The sequence below is a fragment of the Equus quagga genome, chromosome 2 (genome assembly GCF_021613505.1).
Source record: "Equus quagga isolate Etosha38 chromosome 2, UCLA_HA_Equagga_1.0, whole genome shotgun sequence".
Taxonomy (NCBI): domain Eukaryota; kingdom Metazoa; phylum Chordata; class Mammalia; order Perissodactyla; family Equidae; genus Equus; species Equus quagga.
This window is the reverse complement of record NC_060268.1, coordinates 72,123,221-72,150,763: the sequence shown is the minus strand read 5'-3', so window position 1 is coordinate 72,150,763 and position 27,543 is coordinate 72,123,221. Positions and strand designations below refer to the sequence as shown.

The window sequence follows — 27,543 nt, the reverse complement described above, 5'->3', positions numbered from 1 at the left end:
AGAACCAGCAGGGACCTTCTAGGCAGGGCTACATGGCTTCACATACCTTCCTCCTTACAGCCCCACAAGGCAGGCATCATCTGTTTACACCTGAGGGGCCTCAGCCCCCACAAGTGACATGCATGCAGCACAGCCTTTCCCATTCTCCACATTACTCGTTCTCTACTGAGCTCAGCCTCTCAGATTTCCTCTCCTAACCATAAAAGTGATTTCAGAAGCCTGACCACACTGCACATAAGGCCAGCACTGAGCCCCACAAGGCAGTACTGACCTCCTGGATGGTTTTACCAAGACCAGCAATAGGAAGTTTCATTCATGCATCCCAACGTCTTTTGGATACATGTAAAAAAATGTCATGTAGCTGCCAGCCCTGTGGCCTAGTGGTAAAGTTTGGTGCACTCCACTTCAGTGGCCTAGGTTTGGTTCCTGGCCGTGGACCTACACCACTTGTCAGTGGCCATGCTGTAGTAGTGACCCACATACAAAAAGGAAGAAGACCGGCACAGCTGTTAGCTCAGGGTGAATCTTCCTCAAGCAAAAAGAAGAAGAATAGTAACAGATGTTAGCTCAGGGAGACTCTTCCTCAGCAAAAAAAAAAAAAAAAAGAAAGAAAGTCAGGAAGCCCTCCTCCCACAACCTTGGAGTTCCTCAGCTAGGATTTAACTTTCTGAGTCCACTCCAAATTCTCACCTATGCTTTCCTTAAGGCAATAAAGTGCTGACTAACTCCCCATAACGTGCAGCATTCTGAGTGAAGGGCCTGAGAAGGTAAAAGAAGGAGGAAGACATGGCCCATAGTCTGACTGGTGTGGAGCATTGCTAACCTATGCCTACTCCACCAGGCACTAGGTTGCTACCTCAGAAACAGGCTCAGAACCAACCCAGAGGGTCCACTAGAGGTGAAGATTCAGCAAGCCCTGCACTGCCTCACCCTACTGCACTGTCTCCAAGGGAGCAGGAAAGTTAAGTCCAGCTAGGTTGCCGGTTCCCAGGGCCACGCTGCACTCCTGCATCAGAATCCCCTGGGGCTTATTTAAACTGAACCTTCAAGGACAAGCCCAAAGCTATAGAACACTATCTGCAGGTGAGTCCTGACACACTGTTCTCACTCCTAGATGCAAAGGTTGGCCAGTCAGGATTTGGATACAGCTTGCTGGGCTATTCCAGACTAAGCAGCCCCCCAAAGCACCTACCCGAGTCATCCTCTGTGTCCGAGTCCTCTGCTGAGGGCTGTGTGGAGGCTGGCAGCTCTGCCAACTTGAGGTCATACTTCCCCTCTTTCCCCATCCTGTAGGAGTTGGTGCTGCCTGTGTCCCACTGGACCCTGATCCACCCGTCCTCTCCCAGTTCACCAATCACACGGCCGAGGCCAGGAGGAGGGCCATCCTGGGGGAGCCAAAACAAAGATCACTTAAACAGTGCATGCCTCTCCTGTCACACAGACATTGCCTGTAAGGGCAGCTGCATCACTGTGTACAGACTTCACATCTGCAAACTGCCCCAAACCCACCTGCAACAAGCACAGCTCACATCATCACCTTAAATAGAATGCCAGGAAATAACTTGCTCATGCTCCTTTACCAAAGAGGAAGTAGGAAAAGTATCATCTCAATTAGCATCCTCTCAAATCCAATGCAGAGATAGGGCTTTCCAGCCTGGTCCTTGGCCCCCTCAATCCCTCATGGGGCTTTGGAAATCTGAAACAAGTACCAGTGTCTCCTAGTTCCCTCTTACTCTTCAGTTTTCCCTCTGGATTCTAAAATGAAACCTCTATGTCTCGTTTCTACAAGTGACAGCTGTTTTTTAAGATGCTGCTACCCCTTCCGTGACACTTTGATTTCTAAAATGATTCTGATGAGGCAATGCTTAAAAAGTGAGGTTGAGAAAACCTAGATACGACAAGAATGCTACCCCACTGTAGAAAGGTGAACACTGTCCTTAGTGAGTGACTATGGTAATAATGCGGAGACAGCCCCACGACCTCTACCTGGGGAGACCTGACAAGAGACTCAGGAGCAATGTGCTACAAGAAGAAACAAAAAGGTGGCCACCACCCAACCAGCATGCCTGAAACTGCTGGACTGGAGCACTTATTGGGTTCATGGCCACCAGGTGGCAGAGGCAGCATCTGGGACTTCCTGCTACAAAGCTTTCATGACACTATTGTTCAGATGAGGTTCACTCTCTCCTGCTCACTCTTGTTCTTGTTCTGGGCTGCATCCCAAATTGAGTCCATACCAGGGAGTTCTCTGAAAACAGCTGCCACTCCTCACAGACTTAAACCTGTCCTAGGTGCCTCTATGCCAAGTCACTGTCACTCTCTACTTGTTTCAACTCCATTCACCTGCTCAGGAATCAACAAACTATGGTATGTGTCAACTGCACACGTCCTGAGCTAAGGCAGTTATTTATTTCACTTTCTACCCATGCAAGTCAGGATGTGTAGAAGGTGACTAACGAGTTTAAACCAAATCTGTGAGTACCTGATCGCCCCATTTCCAATCCACGCCTCTCATGACCCTGGTTCCAACCTTCATCATGGCAGCCAGTTCTGGCCCTGAAACCGGGAGCTGCACGGGAGCTGTTTCCTTTCTTGTCTCTTCCAAAACTGTAGCAGAAGCTCCTCGGGCAGAAGCATTCATATCTTCTTCAACATTATCACAACTGGGGCCTATCAGAGCATCAAAAACATCAGCTGAGCCAACAAGAACTTAGAATTTGCTAATCTTAATACTTTTTAAAAAGAATTAATAAGTACTGATGAAGATAATTTTAAAGAATACATAGTGTATTCTTTATCAATATGATAAATACCATGAAACATTTACTGATGAGAATTAAGATTTAAAAATAGTAAGGGAGGACAAAATATATAAATATGTATCAGAAGACATAAAAGATATAAAAATGCTTGTAAGAGATATTTATTCTACTTCTAGAAATTATGCTCCCCTCCAAAAAGCAAAATGATTAAGTTAGAAAGATACTCATCACATATTTTTACCAGAATTGAAATTAACAAACTTAAACTATGATACTGTGCAGAAAAGAGCCAACAGAGCAGGCCTGAGACTGCTGTCCTTGGAAAGTCCTATTTGCAAGGTTGGCCCTCGCCTGGCCTCTGGGACCCTGGATTTTGGGAGGCTCCCATGATTCCCTAACTGACAAAAGGCCTCGCTGTGCCTCAACTGTCTGCACAAACAATGTGGTCTTTGCTGAAACCTCCTTCCTTCTGGGATCTGGAACTTGAGTATGTGCTAGGCAGAGGTGCCTAACGTGATCTGCCCCCGTGAAAACCCTGGGCACCAAGTCTCTAATGAACCTCCCTGGTAGACAACACTGCACATGTGAGGTCACAACTGTTGCTGAAGGAATTAGGTGCATCCCGTGGGACTCCACTGGGAGAGGACTTGTGTCTGGTTTCTTCCAGACTTCACTCACATGGCTTTTCTCTTTGTTGATTTTGCTTTCTATTCTTTCACTGTAATAAATCTTAGCCCCTGAGTATGACTATATCTTGAGTCTTGTGAGGCCTCCTAGCAAATCCTCAAACTTGGGGGTGGGTCTTGGAGACCCTGACACAGGGATGGCAGCACTGAAATTCTCTAGAACAACCCTGACTCACTGCAAAACAGCAAACAAAAGCATTGTTTGATAAAAGAAGTAATGAAGGCACGGGGCATGATGAATATTTGGTCCCTAGTGTCTATGGAATCATTCATAGTTTAAAACAGAAGCTGAGCTGTCAGCTGTGAGAAGTAAAATTTACCACAGATTTGAAAAATAGTAGATCCAAACCCAGGAGTCAGCTAACTGGATCCCCTGGCTGCTTTTGGCCTTGCTGGCTAAGTAGGGGGCAAGCACAGCCCTGGTAATTCCTCTGGTCGTTGTTCTCTCCTCCAAGGGGGAGAAAAAAGTGCCCAAACATTCCCCTGGGTGGGTCAAAAGAGTAAAGAGTTTGTGCACCTCTCTCCTCCAAGAGGAAGAGGAATAAAAGGATATTCAATTCCTAGGGCTGGAGTAAAGTTTTAGATAAAATGAGAGGGATATAGTCTTTTCTTCAGCCTAGTGGTGCCTCTGTGAGGCCTAAAGAGGGTAGCGTTTCGTTCCAGCTAGGATCTCTCCTGGCAGCTATGATGTTAACCCTGAATGCCAAATTTACTGCTAAGGGTGTGAATACATTTGCAATAAGAAGAAAAATAGATCTTTTTTTAAGAAGCTTTGTATTTTGTGGCTAATATACTGGATATACACCGAAGATTAATATAAAATATTACATGCTTATAATTTCTTCTATCAGAGAGAAATCATACTGATGAGGGAAAGTGGCAAATATAGATAGGTATTCCTGAGACACAACTGCTTTGCTTTTTGCAGCCAGCAGGCAGGTTGGAATTTAAACTGCTCAGTACTGTTAACAGATAAAGCCCCCAAAATTAATGATTTGTGCTATAACTCTAAACTATTGGATCCTCTAGAAAAAAAAGAGACAACATAAAAATAGTGGGAATACACTTATGAGGTTTTTAAGAGCAATTTTTACTTGCTAATGAAATATTAAGAAATCAGATTTCTGACTCATAGAGGCTGTTTTCCAGCCTGATGCATATTTTTGAACTCGTAATGTAAGCACAAAGACTGACAAGATCAAAGAGCTTAGGGAAGCCTTGCTTTTTCTCCTGGACTTGGAACACTGGTCCTGCAATACCTTGGACTTTCAGGCAAAGAACAATCTTATAAAACAATCAGATCTAACAGACATGTACAAAATACTCCACTCGATAAGAACAGAATACACTATCTTCTCAAGGGCATATGAAACATTCTCCAAAACAGACCTTATGTTAGACCACAAACAAGTCTCAATAAGTTGAAATAGACTAAAATCATACAAACTATCTTCTCTGACCACAATGGAATGAAACTAGAAATTAATAACAGAAAGAAAACTGGAATATTCACAAGTATGTGGAAATCAAACAACATACAATTAAAGAACTAGTGAAAAGAAAAAACTACAAGAGAAATTTAAAAATACTTTGAGAGGAATGAGAACAAAAAAACAACATACCAAAATTTTTGGGATGTAGCAAAAGCAATCCTAAGAGGGAAATTCATATGGATACAGTAATGTGCTACATAACATTTTGGTCAAGGACAGATCATATATACAATAGTGGTCCCATAATATTAGTACTATATAGACCAGGTATGTAGTAGGTTACAACATCTAGGTGTGTGTAAGTACACCCTGTGATGTTCACACAGTGACAAACTCATCTAACAACACATTTCTCAGAACATATCCTCACTGTCAAGTGAGGCATGACTATAAAAGCATACCTTAAAAAAAATAAAGAACTCAAATCAATAACTTAACTCTACACCTGGAGAAACCAGAAAAGTCAGAACAAAGTAAATCCAAAGTTAGCAGAAAGAAGGTGATGTCAGTATCATGGTGGAATGAAGCTGTTCCCTTTGTCTCTCCCTTCTAAGTTACAACTAAATGGACATATTAACCAACAGAGAATTCTCTACACAACACAAGAGAAAGCCTGTGAGATCCACGCAGCTATACATCTGTAGGTGGGTGGACTAGATCTCCAGGAAGCAGTGGAACTAGATGAGTGGACCCATCCCTCTCCCTGGAGGCAGCCATTCAGCTCACAAATCCTTACACAGCGGCCAGTGATACAGTGAGTAGAGGTGGGGGTAGCCTGGCCCACACGCGAACACTTTTGGAGGGGTACTCTGGCTCACAGGAGCACCAACCTATCAAGACAACCCCATCGCCACAGAACACTCCCCACTGAGTTGTGGCAGCCCAGGTCACACAAAGGCATCCCACCCACCAAGCAGGGCAGCTCAGCTGGACCTACACGCAAGCACAGCATGGGCCACCAGGAAAATGACCCTCACACCTAGCACAGCATCTCAGCCAGACCTGCCTGCTGAGCACAACGGCACCACTCACATGAGCGCAACCCACCCAAAGAGCACACCAGCCAGCCACAACCCGCCTGCTGAGCACAGAGGCAGCATCTGTGCAACCACAACCCACTGAGGGGCTGCCTGCATAAAAGCAGAGCAACCGACTGGCAGAACTACCAGCAGATGAGGCGGATCAGAAAAAACGGCTCCCACCCCACCCCAGCAGTGGCAGGAGGAATCTGCGACCTGATGCTACCACAAATACCCCAGCAGAGGATCAATTCATCAAACACCACGAAGAACTACAGAATACTTCACCAAAGAGATTGAAGCTCTTAAAAAAAACTTCACAGAAGTTCTGGACATGAAGAATATATAAAACCATAAAAAAAAGTGCAGACTTTATAGAGGACAGAATTAGTGAATTAGAAGAGAAAAATAGGGGCCAGCGTGGTGGCACAGCGGTTAAGTTCACATGTTCTGTGTCTCGATGGCCCAGGGTCAGTTCGGATCCTGGGTGCGGACATGGAACCACTTGGCAAGAGCCAGGCTATGGTAGGCGTCCCATGTATAAAGTAGAGGAAGATGGACATGGATGTTCGCTCAGGGCCGGTCTTCCTCAGCAAAAAGAGGAGGATTGGCGGCAGTTAGCTCAAGGTTAATCTTCCTCAAAAAACACGAAGAAAAAGAAGAAGCGAGAAATATAGGAATGTTTCAGGTGGAGTAGGAAAGAGAACTAAGATTTTTTTTAAAAAATGAAGAAATTTTTCAAGAAATATCTGACTCAATTAGGAAAAGTAACAAAAGGATTACAGGTAAACTCCAGAGGGCGAAGAGAGGGGAAAAAGGAGCAGAGAGCTTATTCAATAAAATAATAGGTGAGAACTTCCCAACCTGGGTAAGAGACTGGACTTACAAATACATGAATCCAATAGAACCCCCAACTACAACAAAGCAAAAAGACCTTTTCCAGAGCACATAATATTAAAACTATCAAAAGTCAATGAAAGAGAACAAATACTAAGGGAGCAAGGCAGAAGAAAATAAACTACAAAGGAATCCCTATCAGGCTTTCAGCAGACTTCTCAGCAGAAATCTTAAAGGCTAGAAGAGAATGGAATGGTATCTTCAAACTACTGAAAGACAAAAACATTCAGCCAAGTTTGCTCTATGCAATGAAATTATCCTTCAGATGTGATGGAGAAATAAACGGTTTTCCAGAGAAACAAAAGCTGAGGGAAGTTATTGCCTGTAGACCTGCCTTACAAGAAATGATCAAGGGAGCCCTCCTACCTGAAACAAAAAGGCAAAGGTTTACAAAGTTATGAGCAAGGAGATAAACAGACAGATAAGATCAGAAAATTGCAGTTCTCTATCAGAAAGGTTAGCAAACAATTATAACATAAAAGATAAACAAAAGAAAGCATCTAAATAACTATAAACGTGTCAATGTAGTCACAAACTGCTAACACAAAAAAGAATACTTTCCGGGGCCAGCCTCATGGTTAAGTTTGGCGTGCTCCACTTCAGTGATCTGGGTTCACAGTTTCCGATCCTAGGAGCAGACCTACACCACCCATCAGTCATGCTCTGGTGGAGCCCCACATACCAAATAGAGGAAGATTGGCAGAGATGTTAGTTCAGGGCTAATCTTCCTCAAGCAAAGAAAGAGGAAGAATGGCAACATATGTAGGCTCAGGGATAATCTTTCACAGCAAAAAAAAAAAAAAAAGAAGAAGAAGAAGAAGGAGGATTTGTGACAACAATAACTCACAAGGTAAAGAGGAAAGAACAGAATCTGCTTAGGCTAATGGAGATAACAGGTCATCAGAAAATGGACTACCTCATTTGTGAGATCTTTTATACAAACCTCACGGTAACTACTAAACAAAAAGAGGAGAGCCACAAATCATAAATGAAGAGAAAACTGAGAAAACCATCACAGAAAGCCAACAAACTGAAATGGTAGTCAGCAATACAAGGAAAAAGAAACAATAGAACTATAGAGCAATGGGAAAACAAGAGATAAAGTGGCAGCATTAAGTACTCGAATATCAATAATCACTCTAAATGTAAATGGATTGAATTCGCCAACCAAAACGCTCAGAGTGGCTAGATGGGTTAAAAAGCAAGACCAAACAATATGGTGCCTCTAGGAAACACATATTAGCTCTAAAGACAAACATAGGCTCAGAGTGAAGGGATGGAAGACAATACTGCAAGTCAATGGTAAACAAAGTGGTATTTCCACACTTATATCAAACAAAGCAAAATTCAAGATAAAAAAGACAATGAGAGACAAAGAGGGGCAGTATAATAATGATAGAAGGGACTTTCCATCAAGAGGCCATAACACTTACGAATACATATGCGCCTAACACAGGAGCACCAAAGTATACAAAGCAACTATTAACAGACAGAAGGAAAAAACTGACAGCAAAACAATAATGGCAGGGGACCTCAACACCCCACTTACTTCAATGGATAGATCATAGAGACAGAAAGTCAACAAGGAAATAGTGGCCTTAAATGAAATATTACACCACATGGACTTAATAGACATACAGAGAACATTCCATCAAAAACAGAAGAATACACATTCTTCTCAAGCACATACGGAATACTCTCAAAGATAGACCATATGTTGGGAAACAAGGCACCCTCAATAAATTTAAGAAGACTGAAATTATATCAAGCATCTTCTCCAACCACAATGCTACAAAACTAGAAAGCAACTACAAGAAAAAAGCTGGGAAAGTCACAAATACATGAAGACTAAACAACATGCTACTGAACAACCATTGGATCAATGAAGAAATCAAAAGAGAAATCAAAAAATACCTGGAAATAAATGGAAATGAAAACACAACATACTAACTCTGATGCAATGCAGCAAAAGCGGTGCTGAAAGGGAAATTTATAGCAATACAGGCCCACCTCAACAAACAAGAAAAATCTGAAATAATCTTAAACTATACATAACAAAATAAGAAAAAGAACAACAAAAAAAGCCCAAACTCAGCAGAAGGAGGAAAAAAAAACTGAGAGCAGACAAAAATGAAATAGAGACTAAAAAGATCAACAAAACAAGAGCTGGTTCTCTGAGAAGATACATAAAATTAACAAACCCTTAGCCAGACTCACTAAGAAAAAAACAGAGAAGGCTCAATTAAATAAAATTTAAAATGAAAGATGACAAATTACAATGGACACCAAGAAATATAAAGGGTTATAAGAGAATACTACGAAAAACTACATGCTAAAAATTGGATAACCTAGAAGAAATGGATAAATTCTTAGAATCATACATCCTCACAAAACTAAATCAGTAAGAAATAGAGAATCTGAATAGACGGACCAGAAGTAAAGAGACTGAAACAACAACCAAAAACTCCCAAAAGACAAAAGTCCAGGACAAGATGGCTTCTCTGGAGAATTCTACCAAACATTCAAAGAAAACGTAATACTTATCCTTCTCAAACTATTGTGAAAAGTTGAAAAAAGATGGGATGCTTCCTAACTTATTCTGAGACCAACATCAACCTGATACCAAAACCAGACAAGGACAACACAAGGAAGGAAAATTACAAGCCAACGTCACTGATGAACATAGATGCAAAAATGCTCAACAAAATATTGACAAACCAAATACAACAATACATTAGAAAGATCATATACCATGGTCAAGTGGGATTTACACCAGGAACACAGGGATGGTTCAACTGCAAATCAATCAACATGATACACCACATTAACAAAATGAGGAATAAAAAGCACATGATCATCTCAGTTGATGCAGAGAAAGTGTTTACAAGATCCAACATCCATTTATAATAAAAACTCTCAATAAAATGGGTATAGAAGTAAAGTACCTCAACATAATAAAGGCCATATATGACAAACACACAGTTAACATCATAGTTCATTGGGAAAAACTGAAAGACATCCTTCTGAGAAGAGGAAAAAGACAAGGGTGCCCCCTCTCACAACTCTTACTCAACATAGTACTGAAGGTTTTGGCCAGAAATGAGGCAAGAAAAAGAAATAAAAGGTATCCAAATTGGCAAGGAGGAAACTCTCCTCCTTGTAAAGTGAAACTCTGTTTGCAGACCATACAATTTTATATATAGAAAACCCTAAAGAACTATTTGGAAAACTACTAGAAATATCAACAACTACAGCAAAGTTGCAGGGTCCAAAATCAACTTAGAAAAAGCAGTGGCATTTCTATGCTCACAAGAAAGAGAACTCAAGAATACAATCCCATTTACAATTGCACCAAAAATAATAAAATATCTAGGAATAAATTTAACCAAGGAGTTGAAAGACCTATACAATGAAAACTACAAGACGTTATTGAAAGAAATTGATGACAACATAAAGAAATGGAAAGATATTCCATGCACATGGATTGGAAGAATAAACATAGTTAAAATGTCCATATTACCTAAAGATTCAATACAATCCCAATCAGAATCCCAAGGACATTCTTCATGGAAATGGAACAAAGAATCCTAAAATTTACATGGGACAACAAAAGACGCTGAACAGCTAAAGCAATACTGAGAAAAAAGAACAAAGCTGGAGGCATCACAATCACTGACTTCAAAACATACTACAAAACTATAGTGATCAAAATAGCATGGTACTGGTACAAAAACAGGCACACAGATCAATAGAACAGAAATGAAAGTCCAGAAATAAAACCACACACCTAAGGACAGCCAATCTTCAACAAAGGAACTAAGAACATATAAGGGAGAAAGGAAAATCTCTTCAATAAATGGTGTTGGGAAAACTGGACAGCCACATGCAAAAGAATCAAAGTAGACCATTATCTTTCTCCTTATACAAAAATTAACTCAAAATGGATTAAACACTTGAAGGTAAGATATGAAGCCATAAGATTCCAGAAGAAAATACAGGCAGTGGACTCTTTAACATCAGTCTTAGAAGGATCTTTTCAAATACCTTATCTGCCCAGGCAAGGGAAACAAAAGAAAAAATAAGCAAATGGGACTCCACCAGACTAAAGAGCTTCTGAAAGGCAAAGGAAACCACGAACAAAACAGAAAGACAACCCACCAACTGGGAGAAAATGTCTGCAAATCACATATCTGACAAGCAGTTAACCTCCAAAATATATAAAGAACTCATACAACTCAACAACAACAAAAAAACAATCTGACGAAAAAATGGGCAGAAAATATGAACAGAAATTTTCCAAAGAAGATATACAGATGCCCAACAGGCACATGAAAAGATCTTCAACATCACTAATCATCAGGGAAACTACAATGAGATATTATCTCACACCCTCCAGAATGGCTAAAATTAGCAAAACAAAAAAAGAACAAATGTTGGAAAGGATGTGGAGAAAAGGGAGCCCTCATACACTGCTGGTGGCAATGCAAATTGGTGCAGCCACTATGGAAAATAGTATGAAGATTTCTCAAAAAGTTAAAAATAGAACTACCATATTATCCAGCTATCCCACTACTGAGTATTTATCCAAAGAACTTGAAATCAACAATACAAAGAAATTTATGCACCCCATATTCATTGCAGCATTATTCACAATAGCCAAGACATGGAAGCAACCCAAGTACCCATCAACTGATGAATGGATAAAGAAGATGTCGTATATGTACACAATGGAATACTACTCAGCCACATAAAAAGACAAAATCATCCCATTTGTACCAACATGGATGGACCTTAAGGGTAGATGTTAAGCAAAGTAAGCCAGAGAGAGAAAGACAAACACCATATGATTTCGCTTATACGTGTAAGATAAACGCATGGATAACAAGAACAGATTAGTGGTTACCAGAGTGGAAGGAGGTGAGGGGAGGGCAAAAGGGGTAAAGGGTCACATATGTACCAGAAATAAAAGTGGGGACATTACTACTGATTCTACAGAAATAAAAAGGATTATAAGAGTATTATGAACAACTGTATGCCAACAAATTAGTTAGCTTAGATGAAATGGATAAACTCTTAGAAACACATAAATTAACTGAACTGACTCAAGAAGAAATAATAAATGTGAATAGACTTACAACAAGTAAAGAGATTGAATCAATAATCAAAAATCTCCCAATAAAGAAAAACCCAGGACCAGATGGCTTAACTGGTAAATTCTACCAAACATTCAAAGAATTAACGCCAATTCTCTAACTCTTCCAAAAATATAACAGGAGGCAACACTTCCTAGCTTATTGGATGAGGCCAGCATTACCCTAATAACAATAAAACTTTAAAATACTGCTCAACAAAATAAGTCCTAAATAAATACAAAGCCATCCCATGTTCACAGAATGAAGAACTTAATACTGTTAAATGGTAGTACTCCCCAACATGATCTACAGCTTCATTACAACCCCTAGAAAATCCCAATGGCATTTTTTGTAGACATGGAAAAGTTAGCCCTGAAATTCACATGGAAATGCAAGGGACTAAAAATAGCCAAAATAATCTTGAGAAAGGAAAATAAAGTTAGAGGACTCACTTGTCAATTTCAAAACTTAAAAAGCTACAGCGTTCAAAACAATATTGGTATAATGATAGACATACAGATCAATAGACGAGAACTGAGGGTCTAGAAATAAACCCAAATACCTATAGTTAAATGATTTTTGACAAGAGTGGCCAAGGCCTTGGGAAAAGAAGAATCTTTTCAACAGTTTTGGGACAACTGGATAACCAAAAGAAATGAAGTGAACCCTTACCTCACACATATTTTAAAATTACCTAAAAATGGACCAAAGACTTAAATATAAGGACTAAAACTATAAAACTTAAAGAAGAAAATATAGTGGGTAATCCTCATAACCTTGGATTTGGCAATGATTTCTTGGAAATGATGTCAAAAATACAACAAAATAAAAATAGATAAACTGGATTTCATCAAAATTTAAAATTTGTGTAAAGTAAAATGCAACCCACAGAGTGGGAGAAAATATCTTCAAATCCTGTAACTTGATAACGGTCTACTATCCAGAATATGTAAAGGATTCCTACAAATCAACAACACAAAGACAAACAACCGAATTTAAAAACGGACAAAGGATTTGAAGAGACATTTCTCCAAGAAAAATACACAAATGGCTAATAAGCATGCTTAAAGAGGCTCAATTTCATTTGTCATTAGTGAAATGTAAATCAACCCACAGTGAGATACCATTTCACACCAACTAGGGTAACCTGAATCCAAAATAAATAGTGTTGGAGAGGATGTGGAAAAACTGAAACCATTGTCCACTGCTGCTGGGAATGTAAAATGGTACAGTGCTATGGAAAAGTTTGGTGGCTCCTCAGCAAGTTTAACAAACAATTACCATGTGACCCTACAATTCCACTCCTAAGTATATAACAAATGAACTGGAAACAGGTGTTCAAACAAAAACTTGTACACAAATGTTCCTAGCAGCACTAATCATAATGGCCAAAAGGCAGAAACAAGCCAAATGTCCATCAATGGATGAATGTATAAATTAAGATGTAGTATATTCATACAATGAAATATTCTTTAGCCATAAAAAGGAATGATGTACTGATGATACACGCTAAATGAACTAAGCCAAATGCAAAAGGTTAAAAATTGTATGATTTCATTTATATGAAATATTTAGAATAGGCAAATCCACAGAGAAAGAAAGCAGATTTGTTGCTGCCAACAGGTACGGAAGTGGGAAACAAGCAGTCACTGGTAAATGGGCAAAGGTTTGCACTTGGGGTGACAAAAAAGTTATGAAACTAGATAGTGGTGACGCCTGCACATGGATATGTTTAATGCCACTGAATTATAAACTTAAAGTGGTTAAATGGGAAATTTTATGTTATTTGTATCTTACCACAGTTTAAAGAAACAAGTTTTTTACAGAGAGAGATATTAAGGCAAAATCCTGACATTTTCACAGAGGACTTAAGGCAGCGCCGACCTACCAATCAGCCGAAGTGCTGTCTGTGTAAGGGCAAGCGTGCCAGAGTTCAGCAGGAGATTCAGGTTGTTTGCGCCGTGCTGCAGGGTGAGCATGCTGAGCATCACCAGGAGAAAGCGAGCTTGTGGGGTTGTCCCCAGGCTTGGTCCTGAAGGATTCTCATTGGTAATAGTTTGTAGGGGGACGGGTTGGATACCTAAAAAGCATTGGCACATAATTTCTTGTGTATGGATACAAGAATATGTATGATGCAGAAAGCATTAACAATTTTTTAAAAATTCCATTCGTTTTTCAGTTGATTTCCATAGAGTGTGGACATCTGGCAGCTCCATATTGCTTTGCAATAATCCTACCAGTCATTCCACGTACAACTATCTCCATTTGTCTACAAAACTTATCACATCACCCCTCTAAACATCCCAGGTGGCTTACTCATTTCATTTCAAATATAACACATATACTTCACTCCACTTCCACAAAACCAATCCTAGCACTTCTCTGTAGATGTTCAAACTATCCAAGAAATTAAGTATTAAGAGACGATATACATTTTAGGGTATATGGTGTAAGTACTATACATGAAAATGTTAAAATGTAAAAGCTTTATAGTAGCTTTATACTACAAGATTTCGTCTTCTGTCAAATTTTGAAAGTTTTCTTTAGAATTTCAGAAAGCTTAAAGCAGCTTAGATTATCATTCTAATGCACAAAGTTATTAAAGTCTTCCCAAAAACAAAAATCAGCATTTGCAAGTTTCTGCAACATATAATTAAGAGCCAAACTATGAAATAATGCTGATGTGATCATTGACATGACTTCAACAGCAATTTTAATACAGCCTTTTAACCATGAGATTTCTTTTTAACTCACCAAGATCTTTAAATTTGTCATTTGCATCTATCAAAACATTTCGAATATTCTGAACAGCCCAAGCATACAGCTTGCCAAAAGTTACTTCCAGCAGCATCCGATTAAAAGGTGGGATCAAATCAACATCCTTTAAACAATCTGTAAGGGGTTCCCTTTCAAACAAAGATAAAGAATTTTACTTAAAATGCTGCCAGTCTTTTAACTTAAATAGAACAATGCTTTGTTGCCACAACTTCCCTTAATTAAGAAAAAAATGTTATAAAGTTTTACCCTATATCAATTCCCTCAGGAATAAGTCTTTGCCATCCACAGAACATAGCATACTGCACAGATGGAAGTAAGAAATTTTTGGTTGCCAGTTTTAAAATTGTATCTATCCCTTCCAGGCGAACCTCTGCTCTTTCCAACTGCAAAATATCAATGCATATGGTTAAGTGTTGGGTGTATTACCCAAAGAAGAGAAGAATGTTCTTAGCAAATTTTACCTGTTTTAGTAGGCATTTTCTCATTTTTTCCACATCCACTGGCTCTTCTTTAAGGGCAAATTCAGCAATTGTACTGAGGAGTGCAGACTGTGGATAAAGACCCTGAACATTCTGCTTCAACCATTTGTATTTGTGAACACCTGTAACTGTACTCAACAGTGGCTGCCATTTATCCTGACAAAGGAAAACCATTTTCACCATTAGTTTACACCATTGATATTAACATGTGCTCTGAAACAGTTAGTCGAATATAAATAAATGCCAATAGGTTTAAATTGGTAAAATATTTTAAGTTTAATAACTAATTTGTGGTAAAAATAACTATGTCATAAAAAGGCTTATAAATGATTTCATAATCTCTAATCTTATGTACTTTGGAACCGGCTAACTTGGCATACAAAGCTAAATTATCATCTATATTAACAGCCTCAGGGACCAGGACAGTTTGTGGAGCGAAGGATACATTCAATGAATGAATTAATGAATGGTAAATGAATAATGATATAATGTACTACTAAAAATAAAAGGAAACACTTCTCCAGCTATGGATCTGATCACAGTATCATAAGTCAAGTGCATTAAGCATCATGGGGGCACAGTTATTCATACTTTTAATAACCCACTCTCTATCCTACAGATGCTCAAGGTCAAAGAGATAATACTTATAGATTCCTTTGCTACGTGCTGTGTTTCTATTCAGCCAGTCTCAGAATCACAGAAAATACTTCACCTTGGGCGATTTAATTGTAATTGGTCTTTTGTCCACATTTATAGGACTGTGAGGCAAAATGCAAGCTTCTTCTAAATCACTCTGTTCGTTTCCAATTTTTTCTTCATCGTCAGTAGATTCTGGCTTCTTAGGAACTATGTTTAAAAACATCATTCATTATAAAAATCATCTACTTAAATATAATTTAAAACTAAGAAATATTTAAGTTTGCATGAGGGTAGTAACATTAATATTTTATTCAAAGAAACGTGATCATCAATTAAATGCTCAAACTAAAAAAGTAAAAACTATCATAATTGTTCTCACATGACATCTAGTAATAACACTTTGCCCTCCATGTCACAGACAGAAAGACAGTGAGCGCTACAATGGTGAGAAGCACTCAAGAAGGGCAAGCCCAGGAGTTGCCAAACTTTTTATTAAAGGGCCAGATGGAGTGACCAGCATGACCACATAGTTTATGCTGACAATATGACTTATGGTGATCCCTGTTTCTGCTCCGAGGGCTAGAGTCTTGAGTAACTGAAGGCAGTCATGCAGGCCTGCACATATATGTGACTGACCCCTAATAACAACCCTAGTCACCAAGGCTCGAGTGAGCATCCCCGGCTGATGACACGTCACACATCACTCCTCAAAGAACTAAGCAACCTGTGCAACTCCCCTGGGAGGGGACACTAGAAGCCCAGGCCTGGTTTCCTTTGAAATTCCCTCTATGCGCCTTTCCTTGTGCTAATTTTAATCTGTATCCTTTCACAGTAATAAAGCATTACCATGACTATACCAGCTCTTCTGAGTCCTATGGAGCCCTACCAGTGAATCATCACATTTAAGAGTGGTCTTGGCAACTCCTAACACAGCACCAATAATATTAATTATTTATAAGTTACTTAGTTTTCTTTAAAAGAAACCAAACACATAGCTTCAAACATCACACAATTATATATATAAACCCACAACAAGCAACTTTAAGAGGTGCCAATGTGGGCTCAGAATCCATGAAGGTGATGGCAGGGTGGTGAAGGGATCATTCTCCATCAAGCTGAGATGGCTGTCTCCTGCTACAACTCTACTGGCTACCTGAATTAAAGGGCTCTCAGAAGTGTTTTTGCAGTGATCTCCTAATCCAGAGCATCTCTAGAATTCAGACAAGTTGTTGTGGTTTAACGGTTTATTCAGGAACAATCAACTCAGGATGTCTTCTAAAATGTTAGTGTTTCATGACATTATTGTTCAGAATGTCCATCAAAAACTCAGTAACTAATATTGTTTAGTAAGCTGGTCTGTGAATAAATCAGTTTAATTCATAAGAATATAATCAAAAATTTCTGTAGACATGTTTATAATCACGAGTGACCAAATTCTAAAGTATTTTATGTATTTTAACTCAAATTTTCATTATTCAATGCAAAAAAGCTTTTCCATATCCCTACACAGTTGCTTCCTGAAAATATTAGTAACTCATCTAGTTCCCTTTTAAAGCACTTCTCCATGTATCAGAATACTCAGTATTTCCAAGGAAAAACCTTAGAACATCTTTTTATAAAAATGACAAGATTAATTAAAAGATTAAACATTCCCAATTCCCAAATATATCATTACTAGGACACGTGATAAAAAAAACACTTCCTTTTCCCCATCAATTTAATAAAATTTACAGTATTTACGTTTTTCAGCATCAATTTACCAGTTACCAAATCATAACACACTCAATCCCAAAGGTGCATCATTGTCTAATATCTTGGAAAAATAAGCAGAATTTGTATATTTTCATAAATACACATAACAAATACGATGGCAGTTGTAGAAATGCCAGGTGTAATGAGCAGTAGTGAACAGCTTCACCCAAATCACAGACTCAACGATACCAAGGGAAGGCATGCGCTTTGACAGCATATTTCTACCTTTGACATTCTTACCTCTCTTTTTCCTTCGTTCTCGAATTATCTTCTGAGCTATCCTCCTCCAACGGGGCACAGAACTTAACATTTTAAACTTGGACATTATAGAGAGGTCATTACAAACTGCGGGTCTCAACTCATTAAAGAGGAATCTCAAACGTTCGATGACTGGAGCACAGACTTCCTTGTAAGAACGGCCCTGTTCTTGATGTGTCTACAAAGTCAAGTATGAAAAGACGACTTAACAACAAATATTTTACCAACTGTCTGCAAAGCACAAAATAAAGAGAATCAAAATCTATTTACTTTAATGAGTGAGCATTTTGCTTGGTAGACAACTCTACAAACATCCACCACTGATTTAGGCAATGTTCTGTGCTTTACTTGCTCAATACCAAGTGTACCTGCATGAACTAAAGATAATACCACATGACCTGTAAGAGACAATTAAAAGAAAGGGCAGGGTAAGAATGAATGTGTATCGCATGCCAGTAGAAAGATCGATAGTATAGCTAAAATATCAAGCTTCATACCTAAATCTTCATGTTTTAGGAGGCAACATAAGAGCAAGCGGCCAACCTCTTCCACAGGATGCTCAGGAGGAAAGGTGATTGGTGTGGTCAAGTGGCACTGCCTACAGTACCTTTCTATTTGACATAGAAAGTCCTGCAACAGAAACAGCTGGATGTAACTTCAGAGCCACCCTAGCAAGTCATAATGAATCCTAAACTACATGCCACAGCTTCTGACACACCTGTAATCAGCAATGCTTCTAAAATCTTGCTGGCATATTGAACTGAACTAGCCTTGCACCTCAAAATCAGCCGTCCAAATAATATGTAAACAAAGTCTGTGCTAAGCTAATCAAAGAGCATGAAGGTGTTCACATGTCAAAGTCCTAAGGTAAACAGAAGGACACTGAGGCAGCAGTGGGGGAAGGCCTCATTCACCTTCACATTGTGATCCTGGATGTTGTTGTCAGCGACGGCTTGCAGGAATGCCTGGGAATGGTCACCCAGGGCCCGTCTGTGGGAGCAGAGTCGGGACTTGCTGACAGGAGTGCCCCCAGGAGAGCTACAGTGGTCCTCGTCTTTCTCCTCATTGTAGCTGTAGTGGATCTGGCTGGTCTGCAGGCCTCCAGAGAAGATGGACGACTGAAGCCACTCTAGAAAGCGTATATGCAGACATTAAGAAACTTAAATGCACTGTTCAGAAATAAATACTGGAAAAAAAGATAAAAAACTGAATACTTGATTTAGGATGTGAAATTTAGCATCAATCAAATGAAAGAGTCACATCTAATATATTTACATAGACTGGCTTATAATTCCTATACTTATGTGAAAACAGGTAACACTTGCTGATTATTCATCACATTTTAAGCACAGTACCAGAGCTCAGAGTTCCAGTCCAGCATTTACCGGCTACCTGCTCAGGCATGGAGCTGTCTAGTTCCAGATACCGTGTGAAGACTGGGGCTTTGCATTCTAACAGGGAGAGCAATATCAAGGTACCACTTATACAAGAATGACTCAATTTCAGTTGGGATCACTGCATGCTACAGGCAGTATAAGACTGCGGCAGCAAGACCTCCACTATGCGCAAGGTCAATAAAGGATCAGCTGTGGAAGCAACAACGGAGGTGAGACCTGGATAAAGATGAAGACACTGAGCATTCAGGTAGGAGAACAGCACATGTGAAAGGTTCTATGAAGAAAGACATGCTCAGGGCAGGCCACATCTATCTATAGCATTACTTGAGTAATAAGAATGAGAGACTACTAAACATACAACACAGGATCTTTAGTAAGGGACAGATCCGTGGAGACCAGAGATCCAGTGGACTGTAAAGGAGACATACGTGAAGCACAGGCAGCCCCCATGAGAGCATGCCATACATCAGTGCAAACAGAGATGCTCATTTTAAATACTATGAAAACTAGAGTGAAATTCACCAAAAGTTCAGTTTGTACATCACTACAGATTTTTCTCAATAACTTTTGTTATCAAAATATTCCTCCAAAACCCAAGCAAACAAATCTCAATTACTGAAAAGGAGCATTCTCCAAAGTGCCATTTTAATTCTTCTAAAACACAAATCTCACCATAACCCTTCCTGGCTCTCTCCATGTATAACTCCTCCTTATCTTCAAAGGCACTGTTCCGATGGTGGCTTTTGCTCCCCTAGAGTGGATATGGCCCCCACCCACCAGGGCCCACAGCACCTTCTACTCCCCTTTAACCGGACACTGTAGTTCCTACCCTCCTTGCCAACTTAGAACAAGTCTACCTTCCCCAGAGTACTACAAGTCTTTAAGAAGAGGGATGAGTCCATCCACTTACAGGCTCTGCAGGCAGCAAAGCACTCCGTACTCACACCAAGGGTCTGCTCCAGAAGGCAGGCTGACCATGGCAGGCACCCACGGCCATTCTTGCCGACTAGCCTTCTCCCCTGACACTCCACATACACAAGCAGCTCAAAGCCCCTGCTTTTCTCAATGATGCCCCTCACACACTGGTGTTTCTGCCCAGAAGGCTCACACATCCAGTTTGCTGGGACTCCAATTTCAGGATTGTTCCACCTCTATGAAGCCTTTCTTCCCCGCAGAAACACTTTCAAATGTCTCCGTTTTGTCCTCTACCACAGTGTTTCCTGAGCTGCCTATAATGTCTGGCTCGTTGTCATGCAGAAAGCATCTGAAGGCAGAGGTGTATCTAATTCCATACCTATTGTACTCTGAGTGCCTAGCATGGTAACTAACACAAGTAACTACTCAAGAGATGCTTATTGGATAGTCAGCAGACAGATGGATGGAGAAATGTACAAATATACGAAGGAAAATTTAAACTTATCTTATGGGATATGGAGAAATTTTATTACTTCAGGTGATTACAGAGGTGGCCATCCAAAAATGTGTTCAATTTGAGTCTAGTAAAAACACAATCCTCAAACAGAACACTATTCCCAACAGGAACAGCCAATCCACATCATGTGGATTTCTGAACACACAGGGAGACAAAAGCCGAATTGACCCCTGTGGCAGAGGATGTGACAGTGAAACTATGCACAGGACCTTCTTACACACTTATTAGCTGCCTCTGCTGCCACAAATCATGAGAGCAAATGAAAGCCACTCACAGCTCTTTCTAATTCACTGGTTTAGTCTCACTATTCTTATTTTTCCTCATTAACTACCATTGTGATTCTTCCTCTCCTACTCTTAACGGCACTGATAGCTCAGCTAAAATAACCTGCTAATCCGTTGGCAGAAAACAAAACTTTCCTTACTGGCGCATTCAACCTCAACCGGAGACAGCGGTGTGCTCACAGCTAAATAGGAAGCATGTAATCCGAGAAGCAGGCCCAGATTCCTCTCTGTGTCTATCAGAGGTGAAGACAGACTTCCGAGATCAGGTATGGTAACAACTTCTTGGTCAGGCTGGGAAAGAGAAATGTTATCATCAGTCTGAGAAAACAGGGTTAATTAAAAACATAAAACCAAGAAGAGCAACAGCTTATATCCTTTTTTTACTTTTTTTTTTTGAGGAAGATTAGCCCTGAGCTAATCTTTTCTTCCTCTTTTTGCTGGGCTAACATCTGTGCCCATCTTCCTCTACTTTATACGTTGGATGCCTACCACAGCATGGCTTTTGCCAAGCGGTGCCATGTCTACACCTGGGATCCAAACTGGTGAACCCCAGGCCACTGAGAAGCGGAATGTGCGTACTTAACCACTGCACCACTGGGCCGGCCCCAGCTTATATCCTTAAACAAGACATACTGCCATTATGAAGAGAAGCAGATGCTCTGGGCACCCTGCTCTTACACCCTGCAATAGTGAGCTTCTGCTGCTGCCAAAATAACAGAAGACATAAACCACATAGACTCTACAAAGTAAACAGTAAGTGCACAGCTGTACTGGTGGAAAAACCAAAGCACAGAAACAAGAATTAGCTGGAAAATTCCTTAGGGAATCAAACAGAAGTTTCGAGACTGATCGTATATACTTCAGAAAATATACTGAATTGTTACACGTATAAAGAACTCAAAGAGAAACAGAAATACAACATGACAAATATTGCTGTTAGTGAACTGTGACCATACATATGGAGGAAATAAATTTATCCAAACAAAGAGCAAACCCAGTTACAAAACAAAGAGTTCAAATGAAAACAATCTTAAACTTCTGCCATTCATATTGGGCGCCTTACAAGCAAAGTTAATTTTCCTTCATAAAATGCTTTAAGCCCTACCCTATGGCATTTGATAAATTTTATTACCTCTGGATCCATACCTGAAAGCCAATCCCAATACATAATTAACTCCAATGTTCATGAATATATAGAAAAGACATATTTTTATTCTAAAGAATTATGCTACTAGAGAGTTTTCCAAAACAATATATATTTCAAGATGGTAACCCACTCCAAATTTCTACATAAGCTAACAAAACAACTGTAAATATCACAGGATCAACTTTATTTTTGTAGAACAGTGACTATATATTTTTTAAAAAATGAACGATTTTTAAACTAGTTTTTCAAGAACATCACATCATAAATCTTAAGGTGAATAAATATAAATTCATTTATGAAAAAACCTCTAAAGGATCCTCAAGTTTATCACTTAATGACCACCCCCTAGCCCAAAAGGCCCAGCTGTCAGTATTTCAGGGTGAAAACCACCCATCACAGATACACAGAGAAGGTCTCCAATGACACCCACCATGCACTCACTGCACAGCCTCACCTCCAGATACTGGCCAACACAGAAGGCATGCATCGACTCCCGAGTGTCTTCAAACTGCAAAGCAGCTTCCAAAGCTACCACTGGGTCTTCCCCTACAAACTGAGCTGAAACAAAAAGGACAAAAGCAACATGACTTTAATACAATCCACCTAGACATCCATGGTAGAAATGGCAAGTAGGAAATAGATGAGGCACGTCAACTCCAAAGTATAATGATCTCACTCTCTCCCACGGCTGCCTGGGCCGAGTCAGAACTAGGAATCAGTTCCAACAAGCGTTGAACAAAAAAATGCATAATGATGAGAAATTCTTGAAAGGTGCCTGAAATCATTGATAGGACAGACATCAAAGTCAAAGACAGATCAACATGTGTAGGGGCTGTAGCAGTACTAAATTATTATTTAAAAGCCAAATGCTCCGCTTAAAATGATCCATGCTACAACTTTTAACCATGAACTAAAAAGTGAGGTCTTACCAAGAATACTATTTCTTGTTAGTGACTGTGTCTGGAAGTCCTTTATATCATACACTTTCCCATCAATAACGGTCCAGAAGCCTCCATCTTTATTGTGGTTCTCCAAGTCAGCTTTGCGTATAAGTGTCACCTCCTCATTATTTCTACAGTTCTGACCTGTAAAAAATGACTCTGTATATACAGAAACCAAAATCAATGAATCAATAGATAAAATGATCAGAACAAATTGTGTGAAAGGACTACAAGGGGAAACAGACAAATCCACAATCACAAAGGCAGATTAAAATATCTCTTTCTATAACTGTCACCACAAACAAAAATTCAGCAAGGATGTGGAGTGATTTAAAAAACAAAAACACATACAATACCATATGAGCATCATGAATAGCAAATATGAGCATATACCAGGCAACAGACCAAATCTCAAAAATTTCAAAGAAATGAAGTTACAGAGCACACATGCTGACTGCAAAGAAGTTAAATTAGAAACAGGTAACAAAAATAAAATAAGGATGCTCTACATATTTGAAAATTATGAAATATATTTATGCCACCCCAAATCCCCAGAAAAAATGACTATGGAAATTAAAAAATACGTTAAAATGAACAATAATGAAAATACCACAGTTCAACACTTGTGTCATAGAGCTCAATGTATGGTTGAAGGCATTTATACCTTTAAACGTATATATTAGGGGAAAAAACCTAAAAAGTACATAAGTTAATAAACATCAAATAAATAAAATTCTATGAGTTCATAGTGGCACTAAAAAAAAATAGAAAACATCACTGATCATCTTTGGAAGCAGCAGGACACCAACTTAATATTACAAAAAACAGTAAAAGGGGAGTGGGAGGAATCAAGCTAGGATCGTGTCCCTCCTGTGCAAACTGTACCTTGTGCCACCAAACAGCTGACAGCAAGGTTGCTGGGGGATTTTATACAGGATAGACTATACATATAAAGTCCCTGGTCCATCTGAAGAGAACTGTAGGTAGGGCCACCCAGCATCACAGGCCTAAGCTGATGAAACAGGAAGTACACTGGATAACCTCGGACACACTGAGCCACCAAAACTGAACCCGAATCTCATCAAGCATATACATGAAATCAGAAAGAAAAAATGTAACTTATACAAGATGTTAGAGTAGAAGAGGCGATGCAATCAGCCAAATTCAGCAAATATGAAATTCTCCAGAACAGATGTCCTGCTTCTTTGAAAAATAAACAGTATGACCAAAGAGAGGGAGAGGATGGCCGAGAGATAAGCTGTTGGGGGAAAGAGGGTAGAAAGCATGTATCAACCAACTGCAACGTGCAGAACTTCTTCAGCTCCTGATTCAAAACAACCACCAACAGGGGGAGGCCCAGTGGTACAGCGGTTAAGTTTGCATATTCCGCTTCAGCGGCCAGGGGTTTGCCAGTTCAGATCAGGGGTGCGAGCAGGGCATCACTTGGCAAGCCATGCTGTAGTTGGCATCACAATATAAAAAAAAGTACAGAAAGATGTGCATGGATGTTAGCTCAGGGCCAGTCTTCCTCAGCAAAAAGAGGAGGATTGGCAGCAGATGTTAGCTCAGGGCTAATCTTCATCAAAAAAAAAAAAGAAAAAACACCAATAAAAAAGCTTTTTCAGATAATGCAGGAAAATTGAACATGGACTGCACGGAGATTAAGGAATCACGGTTAATCTTAGACAGGATAATGATACTGTGGTTTTATTACCAAAAGAAAAGTTACCATTAATAGGTAAAACCTATTAAAATGTTTTAAAAACAGAGATATGCTTTAAAATAATTCAATCAGTGAATAAGAAAAGTGTAGGAGGGGCTGGGGAATGTGAATACTTGTTAACCTAGATCCATTATACTAATATCTATTGTTAGAAAACTTTAATAATAAGCAGATTACAAAAACAGCAGTGTGCTAATAAGCATCATTTCTCAAAAAAGTTAGAAAAATATCAGATTAAATCTTAAGAAAGAAGAAATAATGAAGAACACTGTGGTACCAGCATAAACATAGACATTTAGATCAATGGAATAGGAAAGAGAGCCCAGAAATAACTTCTCACATATGTGGTCAAATGATTTTCAACAAGAGTGCCAAGACCATTCAATGGGGAAAGGACAGCCTTTTCAACAAACGGTGATGGGAAAACTGAATATCCAACTGCAAACAAATCAAATTGGACCTTATGTTACACCACATAAAAACTAACTCAAAATAGACCAAAGATGTAAAAGTAAGAGTTAAACTATCAAATATGAAATTCTTGGGAAAAACCTTAGGAGGAAAGCTTCATGACATGGGATTTGGCAATGATTTCTTGGACAAAACACCAAAAGCACAGTGAACAATGGAAAAAATAGATAAGTTGGATTTCATTAAAATTAAACATCAAAGGACACCATCAACAAAATGAAAAGGCAACCCACAAAATTGGAGAAAATATCTGCAAATCATATGTATCCAGAATATATAACAAACTCCTACAAGTCAACAATAACAACAAAAAACCTGACTCAAAAATAGGAAATGCTCTCAGATGTCAGCATCATGGCAAAGTGAACTTGCCTGGGACTCTCTCCCCTCCAACATACAACAAAAAGGGGCATCCATACTCCAAGAGAGGACATGCTAACACAACACAAAAACATCAGAGAAACATGCAGCCATACGACGGAGGGCAGAGAGGCTGGAGCCCTCCTCAGAGAAGCTGGAATTGGGGTAAGAGAGAACTTCGTTCCCTCTCCTAAAGACTGTGATCCGTGACACTGGAGGCACTGTGAGGGAAGGAACAGAGGAGAGGATGGTCATTGGCAGAAACAAGGACTCCCTAGGGCCCTTGCAGCCTAGAGGGAAGCCCTCTAACGGGGCGAAAGCTTTTACGGGGAGTGAGCGCATCAAGCCAACACCCCAGGTGACCAAATACCAAGAGCAGAGCAAGAAAATCCTGAGAGCACAGGAGATAGCACCCCTCCCACCACCCGCACAACACCAGTTCCACTGCCTGTGAACTCAGCTGAAGTCAAAGGGCTCAGAATACACGGCTCTCAACTCCCACCCAGTGGCGATAGGCAGTAACTGCAACCAAATAATAGAATGCATAAGACCAAACCTACCTCTAGTAATATCAGACACTACCTCAAATCTCCAGACCAGAGAGAATGACAAACATCCAGAATTCAGTCCTGAGGACAGAGAAATATGTAATCTAAATGACAATGAATTCAAAATAGCTATCATAGAAAACTCAACAAGGTAAAAGAGAATGTAGAGAAACAACTGAACAAGTTCAGGAGCTACTTCACAAAAGAGATTGAAACTATAAAGAAGAATGAATCAGAAATATTCGAGATGAAAGACACATGGAAGAGATAAAACTATCAATTCCTTCAATGTTTGAGTGGACATCATAGAGTAGCGTATCAGCATAATTGTAGATGTACATGTTGAAATGCTTCAGACAGAGGAGGAGAGAGAACTAGGACTAAAAAGAAATGAAGAAAGCCTCCAAGAAATATCCAACTCACTGAGGAAATCCAAAATAAGAATTATAGGTAATCCAGAAGGAGAAGAGATGGAGAATGGAGCAGAAAGCATGTTCAAAGAAATAATAGCAGAAGACTTCCCAAACCTAGGGAAAGGGAGGGAAATCTATGTGGAAGAAGCTTTCAGATCTCCTACATTTGTCAACGCAAAAAGACCTACTGCAAGGCATATAGTGGTAAAACGGGGGAAAATAAATGACAGAATACTAAGAGCAGCAAGGCAGAAGAAAATAACCTACAAAGGAACCCCTATCAGGCTTTCCACAGATTTCTCTGCAGAAACCTTACAAGCTAGGAGAGAATGGAACAACATATTCAAATACTTAAAAGAGAAAAACCTTCAGCCAAGGATACTATATCCAGAAAAAATATCCTTCATGTATGAGGGAGAAATAAAAACCTTCCCAGACAAACAAAAGCTAAGGAACTTCGTAGCCACAAGACGCCCCCTACAAGAAATCCTAAAAAGGGTCCTCATACTGGGGGAAAAAAAGGGGGAGAAAGAGATCACAAAACACAAGAGTAAGGAGATGAATAGGTACACAGAATCAGAATAGGATAGGAAATACTCAGCTATAGCATTAAGCTAAAGGGAAGGAAAACACAAAAAACAAAGATAATTCTGTTATTTTAACAACAAACTCACAACACAAGATGGAATAAGATATGAGAAAAACAACTTAAGAGGAGAGGAGGAAAGGGACTGAATCGGTTTAGACTAAGGAAATAAGAGGCCATCAGAAAATGGACTCTTATACATGAGATTCTGAATAAAAACCTCATGGTATTCACTAAACAAAACAGCAGAATAGAGACACAAATAAGAAATAAGGAGAAACAAAGAAACGCATCATAAAAACTATATAATTCAATGGGTAGACCAAAACCTACAGGACGAGAAAGA

General features: G+C 39.5%; 1 protein-coding gene across 7 annotated transcripts in view; it reads right to left on the bottom strand.

The window, feature by feature from the left end:
• The window catches only part of HERC2 (HECT and RLD domain containing E3 ubiquitin protein ligase 2), a 270,577-nt gene that overhangs the window by 117,123 nt on the left and 125,911 nt on the right, over positions 1–27,543 (bottom strand). For 6 of the 7 annotated variants that reach the window (XM_046653926.1, XM_046653932.1, XM_046653929.1 and 3 more), the window contains 14 exons: positions 23,085–23,255; positions 22,610–22,713; positions 21,149–21,299; positions 18,810–19,024; positions 18,393–18,525; positions 18,166–18,293; positions 17,878–18,073; positions 15,959–16,092; positions 15,229–15,402; positions 15,014–15,150; positions 14,744–14,895; positions 13,878–14,069; positions 2,483–2,670; positions 1,193–1,385 (listed from right to left, as the gene is read on the bottom strand). In XM_046653926.1, coding sequence (XP_046509882.1) covers positions 1,193–1,385; positions 2,483–2,670; positions 13,878–14,069; positions 14,744–14,895; positions 15,014–15,150; positions 15,229–15,402; positions 15,959–16,092; positions 17,878–18,073; positions 18,166–18,293; positions 18,393–18,525; positions 18,810–19,024; positions 21,149–21,299; positions 22,610–22,713; positions 23,085–23,255 — 2,268 coding nt within the window. The remainder of the gene's footprint in view (positions 1–1,192; positions 1,386–2,482; positions 2,671–13,877; positions 14,070–14,743; positions 14,896–15,013; positions 15,151–15,228; positions 15,403–15,958; positions 16,093–17,877; positions 18,074–18,165; positions 18,294–18,392; positions 18,526–18,809; positions 19,025–21,148; positions 21,300–22,609; positions 22,714–23,084; positions 23,256–27,543) is intronic. The other variant, XM_046653931.1, reaches the window with a different exon arrangement.